At 40.9% G+C, this 27,095-nt stretch overlaps 1 protein-coding gene across 1 annotated transcript in view; it reads right to left on the reverse strand.

The window, feature by feature from the left end:
• The window catches only part of DIAPH3 (diaphanous related formin 3), a 1,160,230-nt gene that overhangs the window by 960,120 nt on the left and 173,015 nt on the right, over window positions 1-27,095 (reverse strand). The window contains exon 4 of the mRNA XM_073614238.1: window positions 6,106-6,210. Coding sequence (XP_073470339.1) covers window positions 6,106-6,210 — 105 coding nt within the window. The remainder of the gene's footprint in view (window positions 1-6,105; window positions 6,211-27,095) is intronic.

The following is a 27,095-nucleotide window of genomic DNA, read 5'->3' on the forward strand; positions in this document are numbered from 1 at the left end:
AAAAAAAAAAAAAAAAAAAAAAACAATAAAAATGCCATAAATCTATCCCCTATTTTGTAGCGCTATAACTTTTGCGCAAACCAATCAATATACGCTTATCGTTGTGATTTTTTTTTTTTATCAGAAATATGTAGAAGAATACATATTGGCCTAAACTGATTTAGAAATTTGTTTTTTTAAATATCTTTTGGGCATATTTATTATAACCACAAAAAGTAAAAAATAGTTTGTTTGTTTTTTCAAAATTGTCCCTTTTTTTTGTTTATTGCGCAACAAATAAAATTTGCAGAGGTAATCAAATACCACCAAAAGACAGCTCTATTTTGGGGAAAAAAAGGACATCAATTTTGTTTGGGTACAATGTCGCACGACTGCGCAATTGTCAGTTAAAGCGACATAGTGGCGTATCACAAAAAATGGGCTGTCATTAAGGGGGCAAATCCTTCCGGTCCTTAAGTGGTTAATATCACCAAGTTATATAGAGATTCCCCTGTGATAAGCAGACAGAGGGGATAGATAGATAGATAGATAGATAGATAGATAGATAGATAGATAGATAGATAGATAGATAGATAGATAGATAGATAGATAGATAGATAGATAGATAGATAGATAATCGCAGTTCTCTGTATCCGGAGATAGTTTGATATCAATAGATGAAAATGTCATTTTTATTTACACTATTTGGGCAGATGTAATCATATCATTAAAGATGAAGATGATTGCTATTAAATGGTTAAATGAGAGGACTTTCAAATTATTTTTAGGTTACATTTTTAAAGTGAAGATGATTTCTAAGAATTATTTCCAAATGTATAACTGAGCTAAATCAAATCAAGCACATTCAAAGGTAATGGTAGTGTTACTAAAGATTATGGTCATAATTTTGCAGCTGTGTCCTGAACTTTAACAAATATTTAACTGAGGTCTGCCCTTTGGAGAATTGTAAGGGTAGCAGCTATGAAGGTTTAGCAGCTTTATCCTCCTGTAGAATAACATTCATTTTCTTTTAACTGATTAAAAGGATTGAACAGATTAATGGGGGGGGGGCAACTACATGGCAAATGAGGATTAATGTAGAAAAATGTAAAATAATGCTTTTGGGTGGCAAAAATATGAATGCAATCTACTCGGGGGGGGGGGGGGGACGACTACTGGGGGAATCTAGGATGGAAATAGACATGGGGGTCCTAGTAGATCAGTGGTTCTCAACCTTTCTAGTGCCGTGACCCCTTGATAAAATTTCCCAAGTTGTGGGGACCCCTAACAGTAAAATTATTTTCGTAGCGTGGGTTGTCGGCACCCAAGGCAATACAAGTCATTTGCGCCCCTAACCCACAGACTTTTAGCGCTCCCTGAGTCCCTTCCACTCGTATAGTATTAAAACCACTTATGGTTCATTTTAGGATGTACCACTCTTTGTTCTCATTTCTTTCCCTTTTACCTCTCTATCCTATATTTTTGTTTTTTTCTCCATCCCTCTCTCTAGCCATCTTTCTTGTTGTTTCCCTCCCCCTCTTTCTCTCCCTTCCATGTATTCTCTATTTTTACTCCTTGGTGGGGGGAATGGGATCAGTGGCAGTGCTGGTGGGGAGTTGGGATCAGTGGCAGTGCTGGCAGGGAGTTGAGATCAGTGGCAGTGCTGGCGGGGAGTTGAGATCAGTGGCAGTGCTGGCGGGGAGTTGAGATCAGTGGCAGTGCTGGCGGGGAGTTGAGATCAGTGGCAGTGCTGGCGGGGAGTTGGGATCAGTGGCAGTGCTGGCGGGGGGAGTTCTGATCAGCTAACTTAGGTGCTCTTGATTAAGGTCATCTGCTGATCTGAGAACTGTAGTGGGGACTTTTAATGGCAACTCTAATTACAGGTAGTGTTACTCACTGTGTCTCCAACTTTGTGGTGTCTCGTAGCTGTGACACCTATCCCGAAATCAGGAGATGGGGTCTTCTCCAACCCCTCCCACTTCACATTCCTCACCAGTCAGCTGACCTCTAGTCTCTGCCCCCCAGCCATGTCATGAACTGAATGGGCAGCTGCGAAGAGGCTGAGTGGGTGGCCGTGGGCTCCAGGGACAGCCCTGCTGGGCGGAAGACTGGGAGAGCGGTGCGGGCTTTAGGAACAGCCCAGGATTTGGTGACCCCTGGCAAATCATCTTTTTACCCCCGAGGGGGTCCCAACCCCCAGGTTGAGAACCACTGTCTTAGATAGTTTTGAAAAAAGCTCCAAAAAATGTAAAATGTCATATTACACCAACGGCAATAGAACCGGTAAACTCTTAGCTCAGTGCCTAAAAGGGATAAGATATTAAACCAGGATCCCTTTCATCTTGCATCCAAAAACCAAAGACAAACTCTTCCATCCACAATCGGTAGCAAACGCTTTTAGTGATTATTACGAATTACTGTATGATCCTAATTCGGATATTGATACATCTCAGCCCACCCCAGAAATTATCAATAATTTTCTCAACAACCTAAAAATCCCCCAACTAACTCCTGAAAACTTACAATCCCTTAAATTCTCCTTTTACAAATAACAAAATATTTAAAATTATAGATTCACTACCCAACAACAAATCCCCTGGTTTAGATGGATTTACAGGAGGATATTAAAAAACATTCAAACACATCTTAGCCACTTACAGTCAGGTCCATAAATGTTGGGACATCGACACAATTCTAATCTTTTTGGATCTATACACCACCACAATGGATTTGAATTGAAACCAACAAGATGTGCTTTAACTGCAGACTTTCAGCTTTAATTTGAGGGTATTTACATCCAAATCAGGTGAACAGTGTAGGAATTACAACAGTTTGTATATGTGCCTCCCACTTTTTAAGGGATCAAAAGTAATAGGACAATTGGCTGCTCAGCTGTTCCATGGCCAGGTGTGTGTTATTCCCTCATTATCCCATTTACAAGGAGCAGATAAAAGGTCCAGAGTTCATTTCAAGTGTGCTATTTGCATTGGGAATCTGTTGCTGTCAACTCTCAATATGAGATCCAAAGAGCTGTCACTATCAGTGAAGCAAGCCATCATTAGGCTGAAAAAACAAAACAAACCCATCAGAGAGATAGCAAAAACATTAGGTGTGGCCAAATCAACTGTTTAGAACATGCTTAAAAAGAAAGAATGCACCGGTGAGCTCAGCAACACCAAAAGACCCGGAAGACCACGGAAAACAACTGTGGTGGATGACTGAAGAATTCTTTCCCTGGTGAAGACAACACCCTTCACAACAGTTGGCCAGATCAAGACCACTCTCCAGGAGGTAGGTGTATGTGTCAAAGTCAACAATCAAGAGAAGACTTCACCAGAGTGAATACGGAGGGCTCACCACAAGATGTAAACCATTGGTGAGCCTCAAAAACAGGAAGGCCAGATTAGAGTTTGCCAAACAACATCTAAAAAAGCCTTCACAGTTCTGGAACAACATCCTATGGACAGATGAGACCAAGATCAACTTGTACCAGAGTGATGGGAAGAGAAGAGCATGGAGAAGGAAAGGAACTGCTCATGATCCAAAGCATGCCACCTCATCAGTGAAACACGGTGGTGGTAGTGTCATGGCGTGGGCATGTATGGCTGACAATGGAACTGGTTCTCTTGTATTTATTGATGATGTGACTGCTGACAAAAGCAGCAGGATAAATTCTGAAGTGTTTCGGGCAATATTATCTGCTCATATTCAGCAAAATGCTTCAGAACGGCGCTTCACAGTGCAGATGGACAATGACCTATAGCATACTGCGAAAGCAACCAAAGAGTTTTTTAAGGGAAAGAAGTGGAATGTTATGCAATGGCCAAGTCAATCACCTGACCTGAATCCGATTGAGCATGCATTTTACTTGCTGAAGACAAAACTGAAGGGAAAATGCCCAAAGAACAAGCAGGAACTGAAGACAGTTGCAGTAGAGGCCTGGCAGAGCATCACCAGGGATGAAACCCAGCATCTGGTGATGTCTATGCGTTCCAGACGTCAGGCTGTAATTGACTGCAAAGGATTTGCAACCAAGTATTAAAAAGTGAAAGTTTGATGGATGATTGTTAATCTGTCCCATTACTTTTGGTCCCTTAAAAAGTGGGTGGCACATATACAAACTGTTGTAATTCCTACACCGTTCACCTGATTTGGATGTAAATACCCTCACATTAAAGCTGAAAGTTTGCAGTTAAAGCACATCTTGTTTGTTCCATTTAAAATCCATTGCAGTGGTGTATAGATCCAAAAAGATTAGAATTGTGTCGATGTCCCAATATTTATGGACCTGACTATACATGAAAAACATCTACAACGCTGCTTCTGCCTTCCCTCCCGACATGCTTAAAACAATAATAGTGACTCTACCCCAAGCCGGGGAAGGACCCCGTCTCCCCCCAAACCTTTCGTCCAATATCATTATTGAATAATGACCTAAACATTTATGCTAAGCTAATTGCCACAAGAATGGTTGATACCCTATGATACCCTGATACCTACCCTAACTTATCCATCCAGACAAATCCGGTTTCACTAAAAACCGACAAACTACTGATGCCACTTGTAGACTCATTAACATTATCCACCTTGCCAACCAGGAAAAAATGCCTTCTCTGCTCCTGGCGTTGGATGCAGAGAAGGCGTTTGACAGAATACATTGGACATATCTGGCCCAAACACGCACTGCCTTTGGATTCCAGGGCTCAATTTACTCGGCCATTATGGCACTTTATACCCTACCATCTGCACAGGTGTTCACATCTGGGGCCTTATCTAACCAGTTTCCGATAACAAATGCTACACAAGGTTGTCCCCTCTCACTGATCATTTTTAACTTACTGATGGAACCATAGCCAATATACATACGTTCTCACTGGAAAGACAATAATCCCCCTACAGTAGGCGAAGTGATTCAAACCATCTAAACACACGCCAACTTTGTAATCATTTTTGCTTCCTGATTTCTGGTGAATGATTTGAACACAGAAGAGCACACTCAGCACTGGAATTACTTTGAATACACAAAAGATTTCTTTTAATCAGATCAAAGATTTATATATTTCAGGACTATATTTATTCACTACTTAATAAGACTCTTTTGTGCATTTATCACCACAAAGCACAGCACACCATTTGTTTTATTGCCCTATCTGCATGCTTACTGTATAGTGGTGGGGGGGAGAGCAGAGGACTGTGTGGATGCTGGTCGAGAAGGATGGGAATTGCAGTCTCTGACCCTCTCCTGTATCATGTCTACAGTCTCTGAGCATCTCCTGCATCATATCTGCAGTCTCTGACGCTCTCCTGTATCATGTCTGCAGTCTCTTACCATCTTCTGTAGTCATTTAGGGGCAGTCTGGAGCTCCTCTTCTGCTGTTGCTACATGCAGGGAGTGTTGTCTTTTTTTTTTTAAGAACAGATAAAATTTAAAAAATGGAGTTCTTCTGACTACTTGAATTTTTTGGATGAAAACCGTGCGCAGTAATCGTGATGCATCGTGGAATCGAATCGAATCGTGGACTGGATAATCGTAATTGAATCGAATCGTGAGGCCAGTGAAGATGCGCACCCCTACCTACCAGTGCGTAGGTCGACTGCTGAGGTAAGCGGCAGTGGAGACTGGTGGTGGACACACAGAGGTGGAGCATGTTTGCGTGTCATATCTTTGTGCACGTTGGATACAATACGTCACTCATGCATTATTAATCCATTACATTTCTACTCAAATGGACTTTAACAGCACCGTGTATTTTATTATTTATGTTGTGGCATAATTAATGTGCATTTGCATGGAAATTTTATGAGATAATGAGGCACTTCTAGGAGATTTATTTAGATAGTCAGACATTTGTTATTTCAATTTCACGTACAATTATGTACAGTGGTGTTGCGCTTTTACTTTTTTTGTGGTTTTGTTTTTTTGTGCTGCATATATGTTTTTGCTGTTTAAAACATTTTGTATAGAAAATGTCATGTTAATTAAATTTTAAAAAATCTGATTTTAAAAACAATGAAAAAAAATCATACATTTTATTTCAACTGTTTTGAACAAGTGTTTTTTTGTTTTTGTTTTTTTGGTAACATGTAAACCCAAAGATATCTTGCATACTTTCACAACATACTCACAGCTTGTGAAGCAGTGCTGATGTACTGCATGACCATCTCTTTTTTGATGGCTAAGTCTTTCTCCCTTAATGGCGCTTTTCGATCTTCGTTTAAATTCATATCCTCCTAAAGACAGAAAACATGAAACAGCTAAGTTGGTGGAAAACAAAAAACCTGACTTGTTATGCATAAAAAGCACAGGCATTATTCCCTTTTTGTGATATTTCTCTTTTAAATTGGCCCAGATGTGCGCAAGTGTTTTGTGCCTTTGTTCTCTTTCAAAGTCATAAAAAAATTCTTGCAATTGGATATACTTATTTAGTCATTCTAAATTATGGAGAACCCAGCAAGAAAGTGAGACACAATTTTGCTTTGCAACACAGTCCCAGTGTGATGAAAATGACAGCACAGCACCGATTTTAACAGCAATCAAAATTCAAAGGTGGTGCTGGCTTTTAAAGAACACTGAACAGTTGACTAATACATTGTAGCAGAGTGTTCCAAAGGGAGCCTGGAAAAGTCCTGTTTAGGATATATACACCTCTCAGGCTCCTGTCTTAGGTCTCTTTTCGATGGGAGGTTGGGGGGGGGGGTGTTCAAGTAGTTGAGACGCGGTTTTATCATACCCTAGCCACCCACCTGAACTGTAACATAACAACGAAATGGGTCTCTCCATATGCCACAGCTGCAGCATTTTTAACTTGGATAGAAACGTTTGACAAAGTTTGGCACTGCTTGTCAAACTCACCCATTTAGTTCAATAGGGTTGTGCCAGAACCACAAGTAATGCACGCGATTGCATCACAGTATTGCGCCATTATAGAGTTAAATCAGGCAATGCAGAGGCAATTTAATGTCTCCTCACCACCTATCAAATTTCCTCTAAAAAGCAATCCCGAACACAGATCATGCACTCCACCGCAAGTGTGAAAGAGTCCTTACACCCTTCAAGACCGTTGATTCTCTGTCCGTTCTGGGTTTTGCATCTCTCCCTTTATTATTGGACTGGTATCTATGCCTAAAAAGGTTGCTCCCCCCAGGGGCATTAAACCCCTGAACTATCCCCAGCTTACAACATATACAGTCAGAAGTACGTAATGCCCATCATATATTTGTAAGAATTTGCTCATTTTCCCTATAAAATGACAGCTGACTGGGCAAAAAAAAAATCTAATTTCTCCAGTTTTAATAAACCCATATGAATTTTTTTTTTTCAAGTATGTTCACAGATTGTGCTGTATTTGAATATATTATTTTATTTAGAGATACATTAGACAAAGCTTGTTACTTCTTCTCATTCGATATCTATTATTATTTGTTTTGTATATAAAAAACACATTTATAAAAATATGACCACAGCTCAGCAGACATCTAGCACATTGCACATCTAAAAACAACATATTCGTATTACTCCTGCTAGAAACTAACCATGCTAACATACTGCTAGGAAAATGTCAACTGTAGCAGAAGGATGTTAAATTGTATTTGAAGGGTAGATTTCACTTTAATCTGCATGCACTGGCAATAAACTCAGAAGAAAAGATCTGAAATTCAAGGACAGAAAGCAGATTTTAGAAAAGGTCAATATATACGTGAGCATTTTGTATTCTGTTTTGTATCCCACAGAACTCCAGTCACAGAATGTTTCTCAAAATCAAAACAAGTCCTGCTAATTTACCGCGTTTGCTGAAATCAATATTTAATCCAAATTTATATCCTACCCCTTAGAGAAATGATTACACCGACAATCTGAGTAAACAATAGGCACATAGTTTGGCCTGGTCTCTTAAAGGGATGGGGAAGTATTCAAACAATGAAAATTTATATAAAAGGAAGTCGATACACTAAACTGCCACCCAATTGCATCTATTATAGCCATTTCTTACTCAGTTAGACGCAGTAGAAAAAAAAATAAAAAGGAGGTGGCTGAGAAATGAAAAGAATAATACACCATTGGGCTCTGGAACAAGACTAAGGGCTCTTTTACATGGGCGGTCCGCCCGACGGACTCCGCTTTGCTTAGTGGGGAATCGATCCCTCACTGTGCAGAGATGGACATCAGAGCCCCGCTCTCCTCTATGGGGAGATCGGGTGAAAATGGACCGCCTGTCTGTTTTCATTCAATCCCATCCAATCCGATCCTCCAGATGGATGGAAAATAGGGTCTCATCTGTCTGGATCGGATATCAGCGGACATGTCACCACTGACATCCGCCACTCCATAGAGGCGAATGGAGGCTCTGATCAGGTCTGCCTGAAAAACTGACAGGCGTATCTGATCGGAAAGCCCGCAGGAAAGGGGTCTAACAGACAAGATCTGACCTTGATAGTGCGTATTGCCAGGCATTGGTCAAGATCCAATTGCAGGTAGCAGAGGACCTGAGCAATTGGCAAAAGCTCTGGTGTTGACAGTTCACCACTGTTAAAAGGTCTTTCAAGTACACTGATAAACAGCAAGATGAGGGCTTGCAAGCCCGTTGCCTGGTTATAACAACAGCTTTTATCAAATTACATTCTCTGAATCTGATTTGCTCAGTTGTTAGTGATGTAGAAGCAGGAGTAAGAATTAGACACAACATCTGGAGAGCCTGGACTAGAAAATGAAATGACTGCCACCAGAAAGATTACCTCCAGGTATTAAGCACTTCTTGAACAGTCTGGGGACAAAAGAATTGTTTGAATTCCTTCCAATTTGATCCTTTTCGGGAGATGTGGGATCAACTTGAGGGGAGGGAATACATACATCAAAAAGTACAAAGCCCACTGAATGACCAGGTCTTGTCCACAAGAAGGTATCCAGACCATTATTGCGTAAAGAGCCCATTCTCCCAAGTTCAGCTGCTGACAATTTAGAGTCTGCCATCTAGTTTTCCACTACTGGAATAAGATATGTGTTGACATACAGCCGGCAGGAGAAACTACAACATTCATCAGGATACTAGGAACCCAACACTCCTAGACTGCTGGATTCAGAAAATTCTTAACCACTTCCTGTCCAATGTACATATATACACTTCTTGGTCGAGAAGTGGTTATACCAGGTTAATGGCTGCAGCTATGATCCTGGTATCAAAACTTTCAGCCAGGGATCAGCTTTATAGTAAAAATGACCCAAGCAGCTATATAGCCACCCAATAACTTTCACAGGGCTCAGAAGGGCCCTCCACCTGCCACCCCACTGCCAGTTCCGGACTCTCCCTTCCCACCAGCAGAAAGAGGAACATCTATACAGTTACCTCCTCTGTGATGAATGAAGCCAAAAGGGATAAGTATTTCATCACTATCAGTTTTGGTTCTTTGTTTACTTGACCATTACCGTCCAGGGAGACGGCCGATCAAACCCATCTGAGTTTGATTGCCTGCTTTGGAGGACAGCGGAGGTATCAAGGGTCTAAGAGACCCCGGATCTCTAAATAGTACCGGTCACTGCCCAAGCTAACACAGGGGATGTAGTTAATCCTTTCTGATGGCAATAAAGTTGAATAAAAAAAATAAAAAATTATAATGAAATCAAATAAATAATAGAATTTAAAAAAATGTTTAAGCGCCCCTATCCCCCCTTGCTCACATGCAAATGCAAATGTGCACATAGATAATGATACTTAAAGTGATATTAAAGTTTTGTTTAAAAATAACAAATGTTATACTTACCTGCTCTGTGTAGTGGTTTTGCACAGAGCGGCCTTGAACCTCCTCTTTTCGGGTCCCTTCCTCTTGCCGAGCGCCTCCACAGCAAGCAGTTTGCTAGGGGGGCACCTGAGCCAAGCCGCTTGCTCTGTGCCCATGCAGACACAGAGCAGCAGATTGGCCCTGCCTCTTCTCTCCTCATTGTTCACTGACTTTGATTGACAGCAGCGGGGGCCAATGGCGCACCGCTACCATCTCAAGCAATGAGGAGGGAGAGGCCGGGACAGCCGAGTCTCTCATGCAACATCGCTGGTTCGATATGGGGCTCAGGTAAGTATTATGGAGGCTGAGAGGGGAGCTGCACACAGAAGGTTTTTTATCCTAATGCATTGAATGCATTAGGATAAAAAAAGCTTCTGCCTTTAGATCACTTTAAGACAAGTACAGCCAAAACTTTTTTGACTATACATTTACATTTGTTCTCCGATGACCCAGAGTCAGACGCTATTGCTCACCATACACATTACAATTTGATTGTGTCATCTCCCTAAGGCTCCATTCACACCTATGCAGTTTGCTTTGAGAATTTCTGCAGGGCTTTTTTGATTTCACCGCGATTTGCATTTATGTTTTGTTTTTTTTAAAGGCAAATTTGTTGTTGGGCAGATTTAAAACCGCACACAGTAATGAACCACATGCTTTTCTGCAGCTTCTCCATTGAAGTCTATTGAACCAAAAAAAAAAAAAAATAGGCAGCATTTTGCATTTAAAAAAAGTCCCTGACCCTTTCCAAAAATGCATTGTTGTGAACATGTTCCATAGGAACCCGTGTTAAAAATAATGTCCTGCGTTTCTGCAAAAAGCATGAAAAAAATGCACTTGTGAATGGAGCCTTAGATCTACCAACAAGTATGTGGTGCTAAAGCCTGCTTGATCGGCTATAAATTGAATGGCTTGATTAGGTAGGCCCTTATATTACTTTTTTTTTTCCAAAAAGTACAACATACACAATAGAATTAAAGTAGAACAGGTAGCAGTGTCACCCTAATGTGACTTACAAATATGCAGTATATTACAAGTCAGGATATCATATACATAATGCTCAAGATGTGACTCGCATTAGGCAACCTCGAGTAAACAACAACTTAAAAAGCTTCATAAGATGATAGACAACATCTGACAATTACCAGCCATTAATCCTGCCACGGGGTAGGAGAGTATCAAAGAAGAGGCAATAGTTATTGCAAAGGAAGAAATAAGGGAGTATGGGAAATTAAAAAAAAGGCAGGGAGAAAATAATTGAAATAATTGTTCATCAAGCCCCCCCGGGGGGGAGGGGCATGGGGGTGTCGCTGGAAGCCAGAGTCACCAGAACACCCCAATACCCCCACCCCTTCTGACGAGCAACACAAGCATCCTTGTACTCAACACATATGGAAGATGAATCTGATACTTTACAACCGGGTTAGCAAGGCGGGCATCTGAAGGGTAGATCGCAAACACCGCCCTACTTTGCCAGTCCTCTCCCCCGGTCTCCGCTGCTCTCCTTTTCACTGCAGAGCACAGAGCAGGAGGTGTCACAGTACTGGATGGAGGGCAGGAGCTGGAGCTGCCTCAGTTCACCTTTTGAGTTAACAGCAGGTGATCGGTTGCTAGGATGCCAGAGGGTCCTAGCAACCAATCACGAGCTTCTTATAATGAAAAATTAACTCTGGCAGCTCCCGCCCTCCATCCAGTACTGTGCTGCCTCCCGCTCTCCAGTGCACCTGTGTAACGTAGGAGAGTGCTACCTACACACTGGTGTGTGTGTGTGTGTGTTGGTGTGGGGTGGGCAGAGGGAACTGCTTTTGGTGGCTACACAATGGGGGGAACAGAGGGGCAGGGAACACTACAGTGAGGATGATGTGAACGGGGCAGAAGATACTGCTTTGGGGGAGCATAGGACACTAGTGGGGGGGGGGCAGAGGACACTGCTTTGGGGAGGCAGGGGACACTAATGTATGGGGGGGGGGGGCAAGTCCACTAGTATGAGGGGGATGCTTTAAAGGGGAGAAAAGCACTCTACTGTGGGTGAGGGGGCACAGGACAGGATTGGGGGGAGGAGTAATGTTAAGGGGGCAGAGGACACTACTTTAAAGTGCAGTCGCTGTAGATCTGAGGGGGACATGCAAGGAAAATAAAAAACAGCATTTTAGCTTGCATATGATTGGATGATAAAATCAGCAGAGCTTCCCCTCATTTCAGATCTTCCCCTCAGATCTACAGCAACTGCACTTTCAAGTGCACTTGTAGTGCAAAATGGATTCGCCTTTAGTAAATCAACCCCTATGTGTTCTTCATACCACATTTTTATTGGGGATCTCAACCTCTGAAAAGTTTTAGTACATCATTCATTTGTGTTATGTAGCGAACGCGTTACACTTGCCAAATGCCTGATGTCTTCCACTTGGAGAAGTCACAGTCGTAAAGTAAGTGGATGTGGCGATTTCCACAGGGGTAGAATGCACGCTATGGCACTGTTAATCAAATATCTCACCACAGATTTCTTGTAAGCAGACAGGGGAGACTGTTACATGGCAACCCATTGTTTTGTCAGAGAGTTTCTACAGTGTCCAATGCTCTCGTTAAGTGAGACACTGGGGTTGATTTACCAACATTGAGGAGTGCAAAATCTGGTGCAGCTCTGCATAGAAACCAGTCAGCTACCATTTTTTTTTTTGTCAAAGCTTACTTGACCAATATGAAGTTAGAAGGCTACCATGAACAGCTGCATCAGATTTTGGACTTTCCAATTTTAGTAAATCAATCTCTTTATGTGGTAGAGGCAGGCGTCCAGCAAAGTCATTCCACCCTCCAATTTACCTCTACAAAGGACGGAATGTTTAGCGGGCTGAGAACGCCACACAAATTTATTCCAGAGCGATTGGATAGTTTTAAAGAAGGCCAGCAGAACATGTTTTGGTAGGGTCTGTAGCAGGTAGATATTCCTCTTCTAATACACCTATAAGTACCTATGTGTGCATGAACACATAGGCCAACATAGAGGTGCTTTTACAGGCTGGAAAAAAAAAAAAACACATCAAATGCTGGTGGAAAAAAAAAATGGCCTTCTTTTTGTTTTGTTAATTTTTGTGCAGGAGGCCTAAAGTTGATTGTACAGTCATATTGTAATGTGTATGACGAGCCTTAGAAATCAGCTCACAGTACCAGAACATAGTTGCAATAAAATGTGTATTCTGTCAAAGAGAAAAAGCTTTCTTCACAGAGGGAAAAGGAAGTCGCTGATAGACAATTAGTATACTGTTTTTGTCATCAATTAGACTTTAGGATAGTAAAAAGGTGCATATTAGCTTTGTTTTAAAGCTGAACTGCTGTTTGCAGTGGGACTGCCCCCTCATCATATGAGTTCAATGCTCATTTAGGACAAGGAGGCCAGAAAAATAGGATTTTTATAACAGCTTACCTGTAAAATCCTTGGAGTACAACACGGGACACAGAGCACCATAGTAATCACTATGTGGGTATGTAGGCACCTTTAGGTGATGGACACTGGTATACCCAATACAGGAAATTTACTCCCTATATAACCCCTCCTCCTACCAGGAGTACCTCAGTTTTTGTAGCAAAGCAATATACCTAAACCCCAGAAAGAGGTGAGGGACCTCTGTGTCCCGTGATGTACTCCAAGAAAAGGATTTTACAGGTAAGCTGTTATAAAAATCCTATTTTCTTTATAGTACATCACGGAACACAGAGCACCATAGTAATCACTATGTGGGACGTCACATAGCAATGCTATTTGAGGGGAGGGAGACACAACCCATAGGGCACCCCCAGACTTGAGGACCTATATTGCTGCCTGCAGCACACTGCGCCCAAAAGCTATATCCTCATGCCTTCTTACATCCGCCTGATAAAACCTGGTGAATGTATGTACTGAAGACCAAGTTGTGGCCTTACAGATCTGAGCCATGGAGGCCTGGTGACGCACTGCCCAAGAAGCACTAACCACCCTGGTAGAGTGCGCTTTGACTTGAAAAGGTGGAATCTTACCCCTTAAATCATAAGCCTGAATTATAACTTGCCGAATCCACTTAGCGACAGTGGATTTCGACGCTACCTGTTCTTTCTTAGGACCTTCTGGCAGTATAAATAAGACATCAGTCTTCCGGATCTGAGCAGTCGTCTTTAAATAGACCTTGACCGTTCTCACCACATCAAGACAATGTAGTGACTTCTCTTCCTTGGAACATGGTTTTGGAAAAAACGATGGCAGGACAATATCTTGGTTCAAGTGAAAACCTGAGACCACTTTTAGCAGAAAACTTGGATGAGGGCGTAGCACCACTCTGTCCTAGTGAATAATCAAGTATGGCTCTTTACAAGAAAGAGCAGCCAATTCCGAAACCCTCCTTGCTGAGGATATAGCAACCAAGAACATTAACTTCCTTGTCAGGACTAAGGGAATATGCTGTATCGGTTCAAATGGCTGTTTTTATAACACTGACAAAACTAAGTTCAAGTCCCAAGGGTTCAAAGGTGATCTAACTGGCGGATTAAGCCGCATCACCCCTTGCATAAAACCCCCGACTAAAGAATGTGTAGAAAGCGGTCTTTGAAATAAGACCGATAAAGCTGAGACTTGGCCTTTAATAGTACTCAAGGTCAACTTCATCTCTACCACTAATTGTAGAAAAGCAAGAATTCTGCCTATGATATACCTCCAAGGGTGCCAACCCTTGGATTCCCACCAAGGAAACATAAGCCCTCCAGACTCTATAATATATAGTTCTGGAAGCTGGCTTCCTTGCATTAATCAAGGTAGAGATAACTGACCCAGAAAGCCCACGTTTCTTCAGAATGTGGGTTTCAATAGCCAAGCCGTTAAATTTAGAGTTCGTAAGGTAGGATGGAATATCGGCCCCTGAGGGAGATGGGCGGAGCAGACATGCATTGTTAGAGCTCCACACCGCTGAGGAGAGAAGAGAAGGACAAAGCGGAGCCTGCAGGCTCAAAAGGTATCCATTTGAACCTTTTTGCCACAGGGAACAAACTGTGAAAGTTTGGGCAGGAAATATGGTACTGGGAGGAAACCGTGGCAGAAATAAAAATCACCTCACAAAGAGCTCACAGGCACTCACTGCAACTAAAGCAGCTCCAGTCACCTCACAAGATACAGCATCAGGGCGCTCTCACAGACAGAAAATGTCACAGCAAGACTCTCCATTTGAGTCAGATACAGAACAAATCCTCTCACAAACTTCTCCACAAGCCTCCTCAGCATCCCCAGTAATATTATTACAATTTGAAAAGATGCTTCATAAGGCTTTAAAACAAACCTCAGACCAAATAACAAAAAGCCTAACCAAAGAAATAAGAGAGCTGGGAAACCGCACCGCAGCCTTAGAAATAAAAATGGATGAAATTGAAATTACAACCCAAATAAATATAACAGAATTGGAACAATTAAAAGAAGAGAATTTAATAGTTCAAACTAAGCTCGAAGATTACGAAAATAGAGCCAGACGTTCAAACTTGCGCATAAGGGGAATACCTGAAACTGTGACAGACCTGCAATCTACTATTACTGCTCTATTACAAGAAGTAAAGCCAGATATCCCTATTGAACGTTTAGAACTGGACAGAGTACACAGAGCCCTCACAGCCAAAAAGAAAGATAGACCCCCACGTGATATAATCACAAAATTTCATTTTTACAGAACGAAAGAACAAATACTAATTGCTGCAAGAGAAAAAAAGGAACTTAATTTTCAAGGACACAATTATCAAATTTTTGCTGACCTATCCCAACTTACTATTACTAAAAGACGATCCATGAAACCCCAACTAATGGAACTGCAACGCCACAACATTATGTATCAATGGGGCTTCCCCTTTTCAGTCAGATTTAACTACCAAGGTACAATTTACAGAAGCAGATCAGCAGATGAACTACAACAAACCCTTTTAAAATTAAATCTGACAGAACCCACAAGCAGCAACACTCCCACACGCAGAAGAATGGCATCATCTTCACCTTCAGGCAGCACTCAGAAAATTTCAGAACAAAATGGGAATCATCATTCTCACAAAAGAGGCCGTTATGCCACATCATCCATGGACCAAGAAGATTCAATGGACTGACATCCTAATTCCTGATATCTCTTCATTTATTATACTAAGAGATGGTTCTCTATAAAAAACCTGTATTTATAACTGAATGTAACTGCATTCTGATAGTCACACACTGTGTGGGATCATGTTACATTCCAGTTATATTTCTTATTACTTCTGATTCATATAGCCTTAGAATATATAAGTGAAATAAGGAAATTCTTGTTCATTTATATATTATCAGGTAATAACAATAGATTTATTACTTTTTAGGACAAATATGTTCAATAATCCAGAAGTAATGGAAGCTTTTTCTTTCTTTTCTTAAAACAAATATATTATTACCTAACTAGTTCCTAGAATTATGTTTTTGTTTATTCTAATCTGAAGCAATACAACCTCAATTTTATGAGTTAACATATCTAAACAGTTGCATATGAATAAAATATGTAATTGTTTACTCTAAAAGGGTTAAAATCCCAAAATAATTCAAACTATCTTCATCAATACCAAAGTTATTAACAGTACCTTTCTAACTGAATTATTTAGCCTAGGGCAAGACTAACCATATACAACCACCCTGGAATAAATAATTTCAACAAAAACTATATTCTGCACTCCAATTAATGAAACATCATTTTGATGTCTTTTAACATAGCACTTCTCTCCTGTAAGCGGAAGATCCGTGTACCCCCATTAGCCCTCCTCATTCTCCCAACCATATTATGTGGGAGTGTGACGAAGGCACTTATTCCCCTGAGAGAGATATTTATTCTCTTTCACGGGTAAATTGTGATTACTTGCAAAAAATAATTTATACAATGTATCATCTAATCTCATATGTTTTTTGTTTACTCTTTACTCCAGAATTCACTGGTTTCTTTTCTATCTATTCATCTCTTCAGTCCACACAGGTTGATCTGCGCAGTCAGCTCTGCATAACAAAAAGTAAGTCAAAACTATTTGATCTGTTGCCATGGCACCACTGAATATACTTTCCCTGAATGTTCAGGGAATAAATGTCCCTCAAAAAAGGACCAAAGCCTTCCGTACTTTCCATAACAAGAAGGCTCACATAGTATGCCTCCAAGAAACACACTTCACCAAAGATTCTACTCCAAAATATATTTCTCCTTTTTATCAACAAATTTACACGGCTTCTGCCTGTACCAAGCAAAGGGGAACTCTAATTGCATTTCACCGATCCACACCATTCACCTTATCATCAGAAATTAAAGACCCAGAAGGTAGATACCTGATACTCATGGGTTATATAATGGATACAGCAATCACGGTGATTTCCTACTACGCTCCTAACAAACAACCTACACCATTCCTCTCACATATATTACAAGTGATTAATACACACAAAATAGGAACAGTGATAATGTGTGGGGATTCGAACCAGGTCCTCCTCCCATTTCTAGATAAATCACCTTTTACACCATCCAAAATAACCTCTAGATTACCTTTTTCTCAACTTCTTTCCAAATACAATCTGGTAGATTCGTGGAGAGAAAGTAACCCAATGAAAAAGAAATTCACTTATTTCTCGCACCCTCATCAAACCTTCACCAGAATAGAATAGATTTTTCTAACAATAGGAATGATATCAGAAATTATTGCATCAGATATAATTCCGATTCCGTGGTCTGACCATAATGCAGTATACACTACTATAGCCTCAGCCATACCAAAAGCGCATGACCCAACGTGGTACTTACCGAACATAATGCTCAAACACCCACTACATCAGATGGTCATTGAACAAGCTTTAAAGGAATACATATCAATTAATAATACAACAGACATCTCCCCAATAACACTGTGGGAAGCTCATAAGCCTGTCTTGCGTGGTACAATACAAAGACAAATGGCACTATTTAAACGAGAACGCAAAAATCTAGCAAAAAAACTAGAACTCAATTTTAATGCAGCCTACATATCATTTCAAGATAATCCATCTCAGAGTACAAAATTTCATCTGGAAAAATCTAGATTGGAATACGATCTATTTCTCACTGAGTCAGTTGATAAATCCCTCAAACGCTCCAAACACAATTTCTACATGAATACAAACAAACCAGGTACATATTTGGCTCGGGCATTAAATTCAACTAACAAATCTTTCAAACCAATACGTTTGAAATTATCAAAAAATGTTTACACTTGTAATCCAGTTAAAATAGTCCATAAATTTCACTCACATCTCGCAACTTTATACAAGACAAACAATGAATTTAATCCTACAGAGGCTGAATCCTTCTTCTCAAAAATAACCTTACCTGAGTTATCTCAGAATCAAAAAAGCAGTTTGGATGAGCCTATAACTATAGATGAAGTTGCTAACGCCATAAAAGACCTAAAACTTAACAAAAGACCAGGCCCAGACGGCTACTCGGCTTTATACTATAAAACATTCTCAGAAATACTCTCTCCCATTCTCACTGAAACTTTTAACAAACTTCTAGATCAGTGGTGTCCAAACTATGGCCCTCCAGTTGTTAAGGAACTACAACTCCCATCATGCCTAGTCATGTCTGTGAATGTCAGAGTTTTACAATGCCTCATGGGAAGTGTAGTTCCGCAACAGCTGGAGGGCAGTAGTTTGGACATCCCTGTTCTAGATGGACATTCTTTTCGGCAAGAAACACTAATGGCAATTGTTTGTATGATCCCAAAACCCCTTTCTAATGATACTTCCTGTGTGAATTATCGGCCTATCTCTCTGTTAAACCTCGATATTAAATTATTAGCAAAAATAATAGCAAAACGCCTCAATAGCATTATAGGAAAATTAATACATAGAGATCAAGTAGGCTTCATGCCAAATAGACAGGCAGGCGATAATATACGCAGGGCAGTGTTATTGGCACATATTGCTAAAAAACGGAAAATCCCTTTATGTTTTCTATCTCTCGATATTAAGAGGGCATTTGACACAGTATCCTGGCAATATATGCAATATTCATTACAAAAATGGGGTTTTGGACCCCACTTTTTAACATGGATCAAAGCATTATATAATAAACCCAAAGCCTATACAAAATATGCTGGATACAAATCTGAAGCCTTTAATATCGAAAGAGGTACCCGACAGGGTTGCCCATTATCTCCCTTATTATTTGCCCTTATACTCGAACCCATGGCCCAATACATCAGAACAAACCAAACTATAACTGGCATTGAAGTAGGAGGTATTACACACAAATTATGTATATTTGCAGACGATATATTACTTTTTCTATCATCACCACAGGTCTCTGGTCCTAACTTAATACCAGCTCTTGATGGATTTGCAGCCCTATCCGGCCTTATGATTAATCCTAAGTAATGCCTAGTGCTTAATATTTCACTCACAAACATGGAATTGATCCCGGCTAGGGCTGCACTCCCATTCACATGGGCAGAAAAATCAATCCCATATCTTGGAATTCATTTAACAGCATCTCATTCTGACTTATTCTCAACCAATTATCCTCCTGTATTAAGACAGATCACAAATCTAATAAAACAATGGTCGCAACTTCCTTTATCCTGGATAGGGAAGATTAATGCAATCAAAATGACTATTCTACCCAAATTGCTTTATCTATTCAGAGTCCTCCCTATTCCAATTCCTTCCTATTTTTTGAGAATAGTACAAAAAAGAGCAACTTCGTTTATATGGGGCTCTTCTAAACCACGTATACCTATACACACACTACATCTTCCCAAAAATAAAGGAGGCCTGGGATACCCTAATTTTACTAACTACTACAGAGCAGCACATTTGGCCAGTCTGTCCAAATACCATGCAAAACAGGAAATCCCATTATGGGTATTTATAGAGGCTTCAGAAAATGACCCTCTATTAATATCAAATTTATTATGGCTTGATCCTAAAGACCGCTTTAAAATTCATAATCCCATAACTAAACACTTCTTATCTCTCTGGGATAAACTAAAAACCAAATATCAGTTACAATCTCCACTCAATCCTCTCCTTTCTTTTATCAGAAATCCGGCCTTTTATCCAGCATGGATCTACCCAAATTCTTTTAAAGCTTGGACAACATCAGGCATTCAGACACTAAATGACTTCATAGCATTTAAATCATTCCTTTCATTCCCATCGCTTAGAGAAAAATATGATCTACCAAACTCTGAGATATTTAGATATCTCCAAATCAAAAATTTCTATACACCATTCCTAAAGGGGGATACACCATTATCCCAATTATCCATTTTTGAATCAATCTGTACAAAAGATCCATTTGCTAAAGGTACAATTTCATCACTTTATAATCAATTATATGGAGTAGCAAATCTTAATAGACCCTCTTACGTTCAGAGGTGGGAGGAGGAATTGGGACGAACTTTAGAAGACACGGACTGGTCTAACATATGGCTCACATCTAAGTCATCTTCACCCAACATCTTAGCACTGGAGACAAATTATAAAGTCCTAACTCGCTGGTACCTTGTACCCGCTAGAGTGGCAAAATATTCACCTAATACCTCAGCTCTTTGTTTTCGAGGATGCCCAGAAATAGGCACATATTTACACATATGGTGGACGTGCCCAGTAATCCAAACCTTCTGGAAGGAAGTCTTCGTGATTGCATCTAAAATATTTAAAAAAATAATACAACCAGATCCATATTTAACTTTACTTAATCTAAAACCGGAATGGTTAACACTCTCTCAATTTAAACTTATGATCCAACTAATAACGGCTGCAAAACAAACAGTGGCCAAGGCATGGAAATCTCGTACATTGGTACTAGCAGAAACAATTCACAGAATGAATAATACAATGTCCCATGCTAAGATGGTAGCCATCGATCAAAATCAAATTCCAAAATTTGAAAAACTTTGGCATCCTTGGATAAAACAACAGTTCCTGTCAAACTTCAATGACTCTGTCCTGTTGCCATGGTAACAGATTAAATGACTTACAGAGACACCCATTCTAAGGCTTCAAAGAGAACTAAAAAGAATAATAAACTGACGAGCGGGACAACCTTGTGGACCATACCTCTACCTTTCAACCCTTTTTCTTCTTTCTCTTTCCTTTTCTCCACCTTACGATTAAAGCTCATTATCAGAATTTATTTGACCTATATACACTCTACTTGTAAACAATATGTATAGTAGGTATAAATCATTTAAATACCTACAAAAGTAACTAAGGAAATGATATATATCTTTAATTTAGGTTTACGTGAACCCAATGTTTAATATTTGAAATTTCATGATATTTACCTATATAAACCCTACTGTAAAACAATGAGCTTACTTTATAGATCCTTGTAAACTTACTTTATGTATCTTTATAACATTGTATACTCAATAAACTTCTTTTGACAAGGAATATCGGCCCCTGTGAGAGTAGGTCTGGCCGTAATGGAAGGGACCATGAATCCTCCACCACCATCTTTACGATTTCTGCATACCAGGACCTTCTGGGCCACGTTGGGGCTACCAGAATTACCGGCTTTCTTTCCAGCTTGATCCTGCAAAGTCCTGGCAGCAACTGAATAGGGGGAAATGAATAAATCAGTGAGAACTGATCCCCACGGGGTCACCAACGCATCTGTTCCACATGCGAGTGGATCCCTCATCCTGCGCACAAAGTTGACCAACTTCGCGTTGAACCTAGACGCCAGAAGATCTACGTCCGGAGTCCCCCATTTCTGGCAAACAGCCCGAAAAATGTCAAGGTGAAGAGACCATTCCCCCGAGAGCAACTGTTGGCGGCTCAAGAAGTCCACCTGCCAATTCTCTACTCCCAAAATAAAAACTGCTGGTAGGCACAGAACATTCCTTTCTGCCCAAGTTAGTATATGGTTCACCTCCCTCTGTGCTGCGAGACTCCTGGTGCGCCCTTGGTGATTGAGGTAAGCCACAGCTGTGGCATTGTCAGATTGGATCCTGACAGGACTATCCCGTAACCTGAATGTCCAGGCCTTTAGAGCCAGACCCGCTGCCCGGATCTCTAGGATGTTGATGGGCAAGGTCCTTTCGGTTCTTGACCACTGTCCTTGGACAGTCGTCATTTCTAGCACTGCTCCCCATCCTGAAAGGCTGGCATCTGTCGTTACCACCTTCCAGATAACTGGTCTGAAGGATTTTCCTTTTAGCAGATTCTGGGTTAGCAAACACCAGCTGAGGATTTGGGACACCCTTAGGGACAGCCACATTGGCAAGTCTAAAGCTTGAATCGTTTTGTTCCAAGCAGACAGGATACTGTTTTGCAACAGTCTCGAATAAAACTGGGCATAGGGAACCGCTTTGAATGAAGTTACTATCTTTCCTAACAACCTCATGCAAAGGCGAATGGAGGGATCTCCTTTTGATCTGACTATCTGCATCAGCTCTCTTATGGAGTTGATCTTTGCCTGAGCACCTTTTTCTGAGCTGTGTCAATGATCAGACCCAAGTACTTCAGCCTTTTTAGCTTTTTTAAGGAAGACTTCTCTAGGTTGAGAATCCAACCTAGACTTTCCAGGTAACTGGTTGTAATGCAAGCGCTTTGCTCCAAATGAACCACCGACTGGTCTATTAGCAATAGATCAATGTCTAGGTACACCAAGACTGTTATGCCCTGTGCCCTTAACCTGGCTAGAGGTGGGGCCAGAACTTTTGTAAACACCCGGGGTGCTTTAGCTAGCCTGAAGGGCAAGGCTACAAACTGAAAATGCTGCTGTTCTACCTCGAACCACAGAAACCTTTGGTGAGTGGGAAATATAGGGGACATGCAGATATGCATCCCTGATGTCGATAGATGCCAGGAGTTATCCTCATCCGGGTGATCCCATTCAGCATAAATAAGCTGTTCTAGTAATGCATGGACAGGAAACGCATGCAAAGGCTGTGAAGGTTTTAAGGAACCCAAGGAAGAAACCGAACTTTCAGCTGACTCCCTAAGGGGTAGCTTGAAAGTGGAACGGACCATTTCCGTAAGGGACTGTACCAGCAATTTCTCAGATTGCGAGGCTGAAAAGGGTTCATCCACCGTTGTTTTCTCTGCAGAGGCGTAATCGGTTTGTCTTTCCTTCTGATCGCCTGAGGGTAACACCTCATCCTCTACCCACTTGTCCCCTTGGCAAAGGGTCTAAGTTGGGGGATCTAACAAGCTTCCTATCCTTTTGGATGGCAGATGCGATTAAAGCCACTAATCTTCCCTCTAGGCCCAGCAGGGCGGAGGAAAAGGCATCTTCAGTCACATATACTGGGGCTGAGATGTGGGAAGCAGCTGCACCACCAATGCAGGATGGCAGATCTCTTACCTCAAGAGGAATCGCCATTGTGAAAGCTGCTGCTGCCACACACAGACTGACACTGAGCTGAAGTGAAGACAACAAATCAAGGTATGTGCATATACTCCCTCTAGTGGAGAATTAAGGCATGACAACATTTTTCCCTAAAGAAGAAAACCATAGGTGGACTTTTATAGTTCCTAGGCTTCTTCCCTTACCTTATCCTCGTCACAGGATTCTGCTGAATTAACAGACAGATCCAACCTTCACCCATCACGCCGGGCTGCGTTAGCAAACCTTCAAGGACCGGGTCCCTTTTGATCGGGATTCCACTCCCTTGGACCTGTAATAGCACCCCACCAGGAAAAACTTTAGGTAATGTAGGCATTACCCAAGCCCTGGGTCCCGGGATCCAGCCCTGCAAGGGGGGCGTTACAGGCAAAACCTCGTTCTTCTTATGCGAGGCCCGGGTACCATCCACTTTGGCCTCAGTGGCACTTTGGATGGATCCGGTCTGTGGGGGCTATTTAAATCCAGCAGGGATCCCTCCAGTGGAGCTCCTCAGAGCACATCTTCACTCGTGACCAACACCTTATACACTGGCAAAAAGACTGAGGTACTTCTGGTAGGAGGAGGGGTTATATAGGGAGTGAACTTCCTGTATTGGGTATACCAGTGTCTATCACCTGAAGGTGCCTATATACCCACATAGTGATTACTATGGTGCTCTGTGTCCCGTGATGTACAATAAAGAAATGCACTTTTGCTTACCTAAACCTCGGCTACTGCAGGCTCCCTCCAGGCTGTAAGACCAGTCTATGCAGCCTCTTCTCCCCATGCTCTGGTGGTCACAGGTCCTCTGGCGATATCAAGTTCAATGCAGAGCCCATAGCTCTGCAGTGGATGCAAGGACATCAAAGGAACAGTTAATTGCCATTGCGTAGGCAAGTAGAGCAGAGCACTGGCTGCTGGGGGAGTAAAGATAAGTAAAACTGCTTTTTGCAGCCCCAACACCTAAACAAGCATTTACACCTTGCAATATGGGGGCAGCCCCACTACAGGAAAGATTTTTTCCCTTCTCTGGCTTTAAAATGTAGGTTGGCTTTAAAGAGCAGCAGTACTTGTTTTGCAACAGGTGCTCTTAGTACTATGCTCAGGGAGAGGAGTCCAAAACCCACACTATTTCCAGTCACCCTTCTATAACAAATTATTTGATGGCCTCAAACAGGTCAGTCAGAACCCAAAGCACCAGTGCCTGGAAATGCAGCTCTTTATATGTGCCTGTAAAAAAGTTTTAATACATGAAACAAGCTGATTCCATGCCTGGTTGTCTGCATGTTGGAAACCTAAAGGATAACTCCAATCAAAGCCTACCCAACAGAGTTGCCCACACGTGTCCAAATTTCCAGCTATCGTGACCTACCATAAAATTTCTTCCTAATGAATTTGAGTTTCTACTGCAGCATATGTGACTGGCTAAAAGCTTACCCAATTAAAATAAAATAAAGAACTAATACAGAGAAAAGCTGTCTGTCACAGAAATACTTGTCATACAGAGGACTGTGCACATGGTCAAGAAGTTTCCACTGTACTCTACATCACAGAACTTATGGTCAACTTCCAGCTACATGCCAGCTAGAGCCAGAAATGATATCTGCAAGTGGAAGCAGTATATATATATATATATATATATATATATATATATATATATATATATATATATATATATATATAGCTGTGGAGCTAAAGAAAGCTGTATATATGCTTTCCATGTGTGTTTGTGTGTGTGTGTGGGGGGGGGGGACTACCAACATGGCTGCTATGGTAAAGATAGATATATATATACACACACACACTGTATAGCTACCACCTAGCCTCTGGCAGTTGGCTCCTGGATTTTGGTTAGATTTTTTTCCAGGCCAGACTTAATGTATCACTTTTTCCATCAACTGACAATTACCAGATGCAAATTGCTTATGATTTTAATATGACCTTATGCTGACCACATCTGAGCTAGCCTTGATTTCTTAGAGATAAATTGCCTATTGGAAACAAATACATTTATATAGCTTGATTTTTGCACTGCAAAGGCATGTGGCTTGTACATAAATAATTCACATTAAGTGGTACATGAAATAAAACAGCAAGGTTTGCAAATAAAGCGCTTCTATAATAAAGTGCTTCAACTGCCCAGACTAGACAAGTTAGCAGGTTGCATTCCTCACTGTCAACTTTCAGCCATAAGCTTATTTTGTTCTCTATAAATTACAGTATGTTTTAAAAACACTTGTCAATATGAATAATAATATTTCACTTTAGCTTATTTAAACATAGCCAACACTATGGCTTCTATTTATATGCTAATTTATACGCTAAAATACCCTGCAGAGGTGTCACATCTGAAGTCTACAGTAAGGGGAAAAATGGAACCATAGCACATAGTAACCATTTTTTAAAGACTGTCAGCAGCAAGTTTGAAATATTAGTCATGACTAACATAATATAACACTCTGCTACTTATAACCTGTCAAAATCATTAAAAGAAATTAAAGTTATGTCACTCTGCAGATATATAATGGATTGTGGGCAACTCCAGAAAACAGGTCTAAAGTAATGATAGACATTGCTAAAACACTCTGCTGTTACAGATGCCATAGGTAACATAGGGCAGTTTTGAGGGAAAAGAGACACCTCTAGATTAGCCTCATAAAAACACTATTTTATCTTGTGCTGTTAACAACCCAAGATTACTAGCTTTAAAGGACAGATCAAGAGTCCAAATTTCCAAACATGCCTCATCTGAGTGAAATTGTGCAGAGTTTAAAGAACAAGAGTCTAGGACTTTAGGTACCGGTATATTTAAAATATCAATTTGCACAGAAAGACTAAGCAAACATCCTAAACTTAGGTAGGCCCAACTATACCATCTACCAAACTAGAAGAAAACGATAGACAAAATGGCAAACAACTGGAATTTGTTTGCAAGAAGTTCAAGGTCAGTTTGGGACTCATTCAAGATGTATTTACCTCGGCTTTTATGGAACAATATAAATGCAAAGTATGCCAATGCGTTACAAAATCGACAAACATTGTTCTATAAAACAAAATTAAATTATATTCAATTCAATAGGCTGGTCTAATGCTCCTTTTTGTTGGGTCTTGCTTCATCACTATGAAAAATCAGACTCTCAAACCAAGGGAATCTCATTCATCGAACGACTCCTCCAACCTGACCTATAAAATAAATCAATATCTATGTCTTACTGGAAGAACCTTCTTAACTTCACTATCTCTACTACTCTATGGCACATGGAGGCTCAGAACCCCACTAAAATTTTGTAAATGCCTGTCAGACCAGGACTCCTTGCATAAAATAGTTCATTGGTGGGCCTGCAATCCCTATAGGCTCGCCTCCATATTCCCAGATAATCTGGCGAAAGGCTGGCGCAACTGATCACCCAGGGAACTCAATGCCATATATGGTAGTCCTACCCTATTATCACCAGGTTTTGGGTGGTGGTCAAAACTTTTCTGGTATCAGTAACTCATACACCAAAGACTCAAACACCATACATGGCTCTCCTCAATGCCTTGCCGCATCATACACAGTCATTCACAACTCATAGCCTCATTGCTGCTGTTGCTAGATGATGCTAAACCACACAACCACCTTATATACAAGATGTTAATCATTGTCTTAACAACCGATCCCTGCTGGAATTTTCTTATGCTAAAACCCATCTCACAGCTTCTAAAGGTCATGACTAATGTGCCTTATGGCTGGCATACAACAGGAGCATTCCAGTCTCCTAACCTCACCTTTCACTTAAGTTTCCACCTCCTTCTTTAGGACCTAAAGCCCCTTTATGACAAAAATATATACTCTAGGAGCGGCCATACACAGTTCAAATCTCGGCCAGTTTAGCAGGAACCAGCTGAGATGCGAACCATCTTTGGGCAAGGCTGAATATACCAAATTGATTGATCAATTTGGGTACAACCAGCCTGTCAGATTTTATATGTGAT

This window comes from Aquarana catesbeiana, linkage group LG02, assembly GCF_042186555.1.
Source record: "Aquarana catesbeiana isolate 2022-GZ linkage group LG02, ASM4218655v1, whole genome shotgun sequence".
Classification (NCBI taxonomy): domain Eukaryota; kingdom Metazoa; phylum Chordata; class Amphibia; order Anura; family Ranidae; genus Aquarana; species Aquarana catesbeiana.